The sequence below is a fragment of the Rutidosis leptorrhynchoides genome, chromosome 2, assembly GCF_046630445.1.
Source record: "Rutidosis leptorrhynchoides isolate AG116_Rl617_1_P2 chromosome 2, CSIRO_AGI_Rlap_v1, whole genome shotgun sequence".
NCBI lineage: Eukaryota > Viridiplantae > Streptophyta > Magnoliopsida > Asterales > Asteraceae > Rutidosis > Rutidosis leptorrhynchoides.
This window is the reverse complement of record NC_092334.1, coordinates 109,686,393-109,696,000: the sequence shown is the minus strand read 5'-3', so window position 1 is coordinate 109,696,000 and position 9,608 is coordinate 109,686,393. Positions and strand designations below refer to the sequence as shown.

The following is a 9,608-nucleotide window of genomic DNA, read 5'->3' as shown; positions in this document are numbered from 1 at the left end:
TGATCGGATCCATATCACGCACACCAACTGTTCGACGAAATTCCCCACAGAACGTAACTTTTCTTTTCTTGATTTCTTACTTCTCTGATGCAGTTTTAATGTTTGTTTGTACTTTATTAAGTTGTTTAAGTTATGTAATTTCACTACTTGCTATGACGATTTGAAATTCGTTATATAAGGTTTAGCTATAATTGTTGATGTTAATTGATGAACTGCAGGATATGGGTTTACGAGTATGATTTGTATGCATTAATGTCAACAATGAAGCGTTGTGTGTACATCAATGATGACGATTCGTCGCATGAGCCTTACTGTGATAACCGTATATCGAACATGAAGTATACATTGCTGAATTTTATCCCTAAAAATTTGTGGGAACAATTCAGGTAATGTTGTTAACCAAGTTGACTTTAAGATTTTATTATGCATTTTGTTTCATTTGATGGACACAAGTTTATAAAAATATACTACTCTAATTAAGTAAATTAGGTTTCAAAAGCTAAAGTATCAAACTAGTAGAACAAGATATTTGATGAAGATGAGTGAAATGAACTGCTTATATATACAATTAAGGTCCAGTGTATGCTCAACATGAATTGGAAATTAAGTATTTGTGTGTAAACGAACTTCGTTCCTTGAGTTTGGCAAAGGATAACCGTGTTTATAGATTGATTCGTTAGAGGAATTATATTTTGTTTGCAATTGATATTCTCAGTTATTGTCTATATATATCATAGACTAATCTATGTGTTCAAATTTTTTTCCAGCCGGTTTATGAACCAATACTTTTTGTTGATTGCTTGCCTTCAACTATGGCCACTAATAACGCCGGTAAATCCTGCTAGTACATGGGGACCCCTCATATTTATATTTGCAGTCTCGGCAACAAAAGAGGGATGGGATGACTACTGTAGATATGTTTCTGATAAGAAAGCAAATGAGAAACAAGTATGGGTTGTAAGGCAGGGTTCTAAGAAACAAGTAAGTGAATATATTATAGTGTCATCTCATTATTTTGTTTTATGAAGTTTAATAATCCCATATTCTTTCCTATTGTTGACTTATCCTGTTTAAAAATATTTTACATTAACATAATTGAACTTGAAATGAAGATTCAAGCTCAAGACATTCACGTTGGTAACCTGGTGTGGCTGCGTGAAAATGATGAAGTTCCATGTGATCTCCTTTTACTTGGTACTTCTGAACCACAAGGTGTTTGTTATATAGAGGTATATTTTTATCTTTACTTTTTTTTTTTTTTTTTTTATTTGATGATGTACATCTTTGTATGGATCATTATGTGTTGCATATTAGTGTACCCAAGGTAGTTAAAGGCGAAGGTTAGGCAACATTCCAAGATTTATGTAGCACAACAGTTTCATCCATTGTTACTTTCGAGTATTAATAATATGTATCACAGATTCTAATCGTGCAACATAATGTGCAGACGTCTGCCCTTGATGGTGAAACCGATCTTAAGACAAGGATTATACCCCCTGCTTGCATGGGTATTGACTCTGACTTGTTGCACAAAATCAAGGCAAGAATTACTTTTACTCTATAAGCTGGGGAGACAATCTTTTTCATTTATTTATTTATTTATATATCCATATCACTATCAAAGGGTCTTTGGCCTAGTGATATGGGAGTAAATCGTCAACCAATACACTTTTTGGTTTAAGTCTTAAATGAGTCAATGTGTACATAATAAGTGTGCTAGGATGTGTGTTTGCCATTCTAAAAAATGGTTTGTTTACTTCTTTTTTGGCAGGGTGTGATTGAGTGCCCAAAGCCAGATAAGGACATTAGAAGGTTTGATGCAAATCTGCGGCTATTTCCTCCGTTTCTAGATAATGATGTGTGCCCTCTAACCATAAAAAATACAATCCTCCAATCATGCTATTTACGGAATACAGATTGGGCTTGTGGTGTTGCTGTATATACAGGTATTTTTTGTTTAATTTACTATATAAATTTCTATAAAACAAATGATCGTGTTGCAGGGGTATAATGGCGTCAATGATAAGAACGCTAACTCAAACTATAATTGATTTATGTTTTATTACTAGGAAATGAGACGAAGCTGGGTATGAGTAGAGGTGTAGCAGAACCAAAGCTTACTGCTATGGATGCTATGATTGACAAGTTAACTGGGGCTATATTTATTTTTCAGATTGTAGTGGTGCTTGTTCTAGGCATAGCTGGAAATATATGGAAGGATACAGAAGCAAGAAAGGTTTGTTTCACGATGTTAATTACGTTGCAAGTAGCTAACTTATGATAAAAATGAATGAAACATTTTATGTAACATGATTCATTATCTTGTATCTGAACAATCATTGCATAATTGTCACAACTTGAGTTATGGGATTTTGATTTACTCGGTAGTTTAATCATCATATGATTTAAACTAGATTTGATATTGATATTCTTTTTAGCACTATGTATCTTGAATACCCTTTGTGCTGTCTCATATATGTCAAACTTGGACTTACATTCACATCTTCCTTATGCAGCATTGGTATGTTCTATACCCAGATGAGGGTCCATGGTATGAACTACTGATTATCCCTTTGCGATTTGAGCTTCTTTGTTCCATCATGATACCCATATCTATAAAGGTAAGCGCTTTATGTATACCAGTCAATAACTTAATTTGAGATCTTTATTTCTCAATTGCGCACTTTGTTAAAATTAAAGCCCTCTGATGTAGAAAAAATTTTGAAAGATGCTGAAGTAGAAAAAACGTGAAAGATGCTGGGTTTTTAAGCAAGTAGGAGCTAGTTGTATTATGAGCTTGGCCTGCAGTATTTTGTCTTTATATTCTTTCATTGCATATAAAACTTGATGGAACTGGACTAATGATATAGAATATTCATTTCTTTTCTCTTTGACAGGTGTCATTAGACCTTGTTAAAAGCTTGTATGCAAAGTTCATTGACTGGGATAAACAGATGGTCGACTTAGAAACAGGCACGTCAGCAAATGCAACAAAGTAAGAAAAGTGCAGTTTACATTCTGCTGTAACTACAAACTCTATGTTGCATGATTCAATTTATTGCTTTTTGCATCTTTTATATGGCAGCACAGCAATAAGTGAAGACCTAGGGCAAGTTGAGTACATACTAACCGATAAAACAGGGACACTTACAGAAAACAAGATGATTTTTAAGAGATGTTGCATAGCGGGAACATTTTTTGGTAACGATAACGGAGATGCTGTAAAAGGTTGGACTCTTTCCTTAAATTAACTAGTCTATGTCGATTTATGTATGGTTTTGTTTTAATAATACTCACCATTCTTTAGGACTACTTTACGCTTTCTATTTTATTGGAGTGTCTTATAATGTTTTACTTGTTACAGATGTGGAGCTACTCAATGCCATCAATACTGGTTCTCCGGATGCTATTAGATTTCTTACAGTTATGGCAATATGCAACACTGTTATTCCTATCAAAAGGTATTGCAGACTTGGGTTGTGTATCATCTTAAAGGAGAATGGGTCAATATGGGTTGATCTTTTTTATTATGTCAAAAGTTGCTCATTGTCTATTTTTAAATTTTAATGCATACAACCTCTAAATTCATTTTTTCAAAGATTTAGATTAGTAGTGTATCGAGCATTCTTTAGTCATAACGAACACATTAGTTGTTCATAATCTTGTTTTGAAGACGACTAAAATGTGTTTGCATGTCAATCAACCATGTCAACATTTATTTATCAGTATCCTAATTTGTTTTGGATCATCTTGTCTATATGATCTACATGTTCATGCAACTAATCATCTTTTAAACTGCAGCCCAAGTGGCACAGTCTCATATAAGGCGCAGTCTCAGGATGAAGAAGCTTTAGTGCGTGCAGCTGCTTCCATGAATATGGCTTATGTTAACAAGAGCTCTAATATTCTTGGTATAAACCCTTATTTAACACTATATTCTACCTAAATGATAAAGTTGAATTATAAAATACTTGTTGGTTGAACTGCAGATATCAACTTTAATGGTTCTATAATTCAGTATGAAGTTTTAGACTATCTGGAGTTCACCTCTGATAGGAAACGAATGTCGGTTGTTGTACGAGATTGTGGTAGCAGAAAGATCATACTTTTATCCAAAGGAGCAGATGAAGCTATTCTTCCATGTGCCCGTGCTGGTATCACTGTTAAACAATTAATGAAACCTTATGTATTTCTTTGATTTGCAGAAGTTTTGTTATTGGTCATAGCTTTTGTAATTTGACTACTGTAACCTTGTAAAATGTGGTAGGACATCAAACAAAGACATTTTCTGAAGCTGTAGATCAATATGCCCAAATGGGTCTACGCACTTTTTGCTTGGCCTGGCGTGAGTTAAATGAAATCGAGTATCAAGATTGGGCATTGATGTTTAGAGAGGCTAATAGCACATTGGTTGACCGTGAGGTACATAGAACACATGGACTTACCCTGTCTGTGTGACTGTGTGTATACATGTAATTAATACAATGTATTCTATTGTCTTTCTTAAAAAAATAATAAATAAAAAAAATATTACAATCTGTTCTTGTAGTGGAGAGTTGCGGAGGTTTGCCAAAGATTAGAACAAGACCTTGAAATACTTGGTGTTGTTGCAATCGAGGACCGTTTACAGGTAATTCTATATTTATTGTGCAAAAAAATAAATTATAAGATTTTGTAATTGCAAAAAAATGAAATCTTTATCTTTGTTATTGTAAATGTTCAGGATGGTGTTCCAGAAACTATTGAAACGCTCAGAAAAGCTGGAATAAATTTTTGGATGCTGACTGGAGACAAGCAGAATACCGCCATACAGATTGCTCTGTCATGCAATTTTGTTTCGCCAGGTACACTAACTACATATTCAAGAAAGCAACTTGTCTTGAAACTTTGAGAATGATTTAAAAAAATATACTGTTTAAATGTCAAAAACGTGTTTGGTTAACAAATGATTTTCGTAGCATCTTATTCGATTAACTTCTAATAATATTTAATTTAGAAAGCAAATACAATCGAGTTTCAATGTGAGAATAATCTCACTTTACAAGTCAATAAATACATGTGATTATCAAGCTGTATTTTGTTAATACTTTGGAATTTGATAATCACATTTCATGACCGGATAATCAGAATAGTTGATGTGTTATCAAGTTCTGTTGTGTGATTATCATGAATAATTACATTAAAAAAATCTCACAAAGAAATTCGAAACTTTTAATGTAATAATTAGTTTATTGAAGTATTTATAATACAAAGCTAAGGAAATAGATGTGTTTTGAATATCAAGAAGTTTTACTATATGTAAAGAGTGCTTTTAAAGTTATTCTCTCGGAAAGCGGCGTTTTTACTTTAACTATAAACTATATATTGATATTGATATTGATGTTTGTTGATGTGTGTGTATCTGACATGTTACGCCTATATGAATTATGTATATACCAAAGAATAAAAAGCCTACCAACTATGAATGTTGTGGATGTTAAAAAATATGAACGTTGTGGATTTAAAATGGAATATTGTGAATGCTTGTTTGATAATTTCTTACTTTTATGCTTAAGTTTGTGGGTCTTACATATGCAGAACCAAAAGGCCAACTTCTATTAATTAATGGGAAAACAGAGGATGAAGTTTGCAGAAATCTTGAGAGAGTGTTGCTTACAATGAGAATAACAAAAGCAGAACCTAAGGTAAATACTTACATTTATTATAAAATGAGCCTTAATAATATATTTAATGCACAGGATCAAGATGGCAACAGGAATAATCGTAAACGCAAGACCACAATATTTGTTTTGCCAAACGGCAGGGAGTCTAACCCATTTTCTGTAATATTTTATTGATCGTAAAAGAAAATGCATCAATATTGAGTCATTAATTGATCTTGTCCCATGCATTTGTGTGGTTTCAAAGCTAATGAACTTCAGACTATACAATATGGTAAAAGAATACACCATGAACCATCTTCTTTGTGTTTAATATAAGGGATATCTTACATTGTTGCAGGACGTGGCTTTTGTAATTGATGGATGGGCTCTTGAAATTGCACTGAAGTATTACCGAAAATCATTCACAGAGTTAGCAATATTGTCAAGAACAGCTATATGTTGTCGGGTTACACCATCACAGAAGGCACAGGTACCCTTTTTTATTATATTTTTTAACCTTTACTTTTAAATTCCATTGTGAACTTTAGCTAAACTTGTTACAAACTGCCAGTTGTCAAAAAAGACGTTCTGAACCTATGATAACAGGATTATTTCATGGTATAATTTACAGATTTAGCTTAATTATATATAATTTTTGCTAATTTCGCAGCTCGTAGAGCTCCTTAAATCTTGTGACTATAGAACTCTGGCAATCGGGGATGGTGGTAATGATGTTCGAATGATCCAACAAGCTGATATTGGTGTTGGCATAAGTGGTAGAGAAGGTTTGCAGGCAGCAAGGGCCGCTGATTATAGTATTGGGAGTAAGATCTAAAACTTAATTAATCAAGTACTTAATGTATGATTTGGATGCTCGTTGAAATAATACAAGTTGTTCAATTATTTTTGATTACTTATTCCTCTTTCAAAGAATCATCCCTGATATGATTGTATGAAGTTTTCAGTGGTTTTGGAATGTATCATGTTGCATAGTTTTATGGAGTATTGAATTAGTTAGATATTTTGATGATAAGATATTAATGTACAATGGTTGACATGCATTATGCTGTTAATTTTGCAGAGTTCAGGTTCCTTAAAAGATTAATCCTTGTACATGGACGATATTCATACAATCGCACGGCGTTTCTTTCACAATATTCATTCTATAAATCTTTACTGCTGTGTTTCATCCAGATATTGTGAGTTTCTTTAGACAACTTGTGTGTATTTTGTTTTAAAAGTGGCCATTGCTCATCATTTACTTCTAATGGGGTCCGGTTGGGTTATGTTGTCTCTCTAACAGGTCAGATAGGCAAAATAAAAAGACTTAATTAAAATGGGAACATGTGGGTCAACTAATCAACCGTCTCTGAAATTTTGTATCATATATAAAATAATTATTTGTTATAAAATTTATGGTTGGACAGAATGCGTTTGCTTAAAGTGACCAGACTCGCATTAACTACTAATCCTTATGACCATTGCGACAAACCAACTGTTATAACCTGTTGAATATATATTTACTTTGTTGAACGTTGTTTTTTCTTTTCAGCTTCTCTTTTGTTTCTGGCGTTTCGGGTACGAGTCTTTTTAACTCGGTCAGCCTCATGGCATACAATGTATTCTACACAAGTGTTCCTGTGTTAGTTAGTGTTCTTGATAAAGACCTAAGTGAGAAAACCGTCATGCAGCACCCGCAGATTTTATTTTATTGCCAAGCAGGAAGGTTAGAAATCTTATGAGCTATAATCGATGATTTACAGTAACTTGTTTTATGCTTCTATATTTACACGGTGTTGATGTTATTTTGTAACAGGCTTTTGAATCCTACCACATTTGCTGGATGGTTTGGACGTGCTCTTTTTCATGTAAGTCGTATTTTGTTAATTTTCTGCTTCCCCATACTTGTGAACATCTAGTTATTGATTAAATATGGAGATTTTCTGCTTGTTACGGGGGATTATTATGTTGTCAGGCAATTGTGGTGTTCGTAATAACTATACATTCGTATGCTAATGAGAAAAGTGAGATGGAGGAGGTCTCAATGGTGGCACTCTCCGGGTGTGTTTGGTTGCAAGCTTTTGTAGTCACAATAGAAACCAAGTAAGTATGCAATCATCTAACGTTCTTCAATGTTGTTGTTCTTGTTGCTCGTTTGTTATTTTAGTAACATTATGTTTAGAGTGTTTTGTAATTACTGTCATCCGTCCTCTAAAATAAACAAGTTGAAGATGGCTCTTATATGTTAATGTGTTATCATTAATATTTATTTGAGCTACCTTATTTTTCCATTAGTATCATAATAAAGAAGAAGCTGGACTATCTTTTCATGTTTTTATCGCTTTAGTTAATGTATCGAAAATATATAATGTGTGCAGCTCCTTTACGGTATTGCAACACGCTGCCATATGGGGAAATCTAGTAGTTTTTTATATTATCAATTGGATTGTGAGTGCTTTGCCTCGATCGGGGATGTACACCATCATGTATCGCCTTTGTAGGCAGCCAGCATACTGGAATACCATATTTGTAAGTAATCCTTTCCTACTTTTAACCTTTTTTTTTTATTATATTTATTTTTTGCAAATGTGATTTTAACGGAAGTTTTTATACCTCTTCAGCTGATTGTAGCAGCCGGGATGGGCCCTGTGCTTGCGCTTAAGTACTTCAGATACACATACAGATCAAGTAAAATCAACATTCTTCAACAAGCCGAACGTTTGGGTGGGCCCATTCTGTCACTGGGAAACATGGAACCACAACCAAGAACATTGGACACTGATCTCGAGCCCTTGTCAATATCTCAAACCAAAAACGGTAGGAATTCTGTATTTGAGCCTCTTCTGTCTGATTCACCAAGTGCTGTGAGACGCTCTTTTGGTCCAGGTGCTACATTTGATTTTTTCCAGTCTCAACCCAAATCTTCGAGTTATCCAAGAAATAAAGACAATTAACTTCCGAGAATAAGAACATTTTTTCAACATTTTAACAGAGTAGACGCCCATAAAACCCGTAAATTATGTAAAGTTGTACTTCACATTAGCAGTGGTTACTTCTAGTATTGTCGTATTAGCATCGCTTTTGTTTCTGTTGTCATCATCATGTTAACTTCTTTCTTTATGATGATAATGATATGAGTAAAGGATAGTGCAGGGACTATTTTTTATCCTATAAACAAGGATGCCCCTTTAAGGTTTAATGAAAGTCTACTCTTTTTACAGCGTAATAGAACTATATTAGCTAGTTTATATTGCTTGTCCAAGTTTAATTTGGTGCATATACTATAAACCCTGCAGTTGGTGATCAGTCATAGAGGTTTAAAGAAGAATTGGATTCTCTTTTTTCTTTTTCTTTTCTTTTTTGTGTGGGTTAAATGGTTTATTGATAATCGGTCGCTGGGTTAAAGATTAAAAATGGTTTATTGGCACAGGATATGTTCGGGTTACTGGGACAGTTTGTTGATGGTTTGAAGTTGCACCATGCATGTTTGGCAGTGATATGCTTCGAGACCAATATAACATTGTAGATTGTAGATAATTTATATATAAGTTTGAAAATGTATAGTTGGTGCAACAACTATATTGATGGCCGCTTCAAACTTAGTGATGTAACTAATCACGTTTACGATCTAAGGCTTTAGAGCTATCATTTTCATTTTCATCTGGTAGTAAGAATGTAAGATTTCTCCTTTAAACCCCTTTCCAAACCCAATGGAGTACTTGTTACCAAAATCATTGGTGATAATCTAAATTTTAAGGCGTTTACAATCATCCAAGGACATGTGATCTAAGAAATTATAAAGAAATTAGAAGATGGGTAGAGTGTGATGGTAGTCGTCAAGTACACAAGTGCAGGGAATCTGAAAATTAAGGCTATTAAGTATTAACATCTTATATGTATTTTGGAAGTTAAATGATGGAAATAACTTTTTCTTCAAGGAAAATTGCACAAATTGCCTCATTTCGG

The 9,608-nt window shown here is 33.6% G+C and overlaps 1 protein-coding gene across 3 annotated transcripts; it reads left to right on the top strand.

Moving 5' to 3' along the window:
* The first annotated feature begins 216 nt into the window (after nucleotides 1-216).
* On the top strand, nucleotides 217-9,171 carry LOC139891292 (phospholipid-transporting ATPase 2). Of its 3 annotated transcripts, XM_071874247.1 has the most exons (25): nucleotides 217-386; nucleotides 768-981; nucleotides 1,113-1,229; nucleotides 1,448-1,540; nucleotides 1,772-1,946; nucleotides 2,070-2,236; nucleotides 2,517-2,621; nucleotides 2,898-2,995; nucleotides 3,086-3,228; nucleotides 3,365-3,461; nucleotides 3,802-3,911; nucleotides 3,990-4,154; nucleotides 4,268-4,422; nucleotides 4,550-4,630; nucleotides 4,724-4,844; nucleotides 5,578-5,684; nucleotides 6,001-6,132; nucleotides 6,313-6,466; nucleotides 6,724-6,841; nucleotides 7,195-7,368; nucleotides 7,459-7,510; nucleotides 7,618-7,745; nucleotides 8,021-8,171; nucleotides 8,264-8,459; nucleotides 9,073-9,171. In XM_071874247.1, the coding sequence occupies exons 1-25, from the start codon at nucleotides 253-255 to the stop codon at nucleotides 9,102-9,104; spliced, it is 3,219 nt and encodes a 1,072-aa protein (XP_071730348.1). In that variant the 5' UTR covers nucleotides 217-252; the 3' UTR covers nucleotides 9,105-9,171. The 3 variants fall into 3 exon arrangements, with proteins under 3 accessions (XP_071730348.1, XP_071730347.1, XP_071730349.1); XM_071874246.1 differs by lacking the exon at nucleotides 9,073-9,171 and having other exon boundaries at nucleotides 8,264-8,858; XM_071874248.1 differs by lacking the exons at nucleotides 217-386; nucleotides 768-981; nucleotides 1,113-1,229; nucleotides 1,448-1,540; nucleotides 9,073-9,171 and having other exon boundaries at nucleotides 1,787-1,812; nucleotides 1,917-1,946; nucleotides 8,264-8,858.
* Nucleotides 9,172-9,608: the final 437 nt, after the last annotated feature.

Coding starts and splice junctions, on each gene's coding strand:
- LOC139891292 (XM_071874246.1), top strand. CDS start 253: ATGTCAACAATGAAGCGTTGTGTGTACATCAATGATGACGATTCGTCG. Junction 3,462..3,801: donor ACTGTTATTCCTATCAAAAG/GTATTGCAGACT, acceptor TTTAAACTGCAG/CCCAAGTGGCACAGTCTCAT. Junction 6,133..6,312: donor CACCATCACAGAAGGCACAG/GTACCCTTTTTT, acceptor CTAATTTCGCAG/CTCGTAGAGCTCCTTAAATC.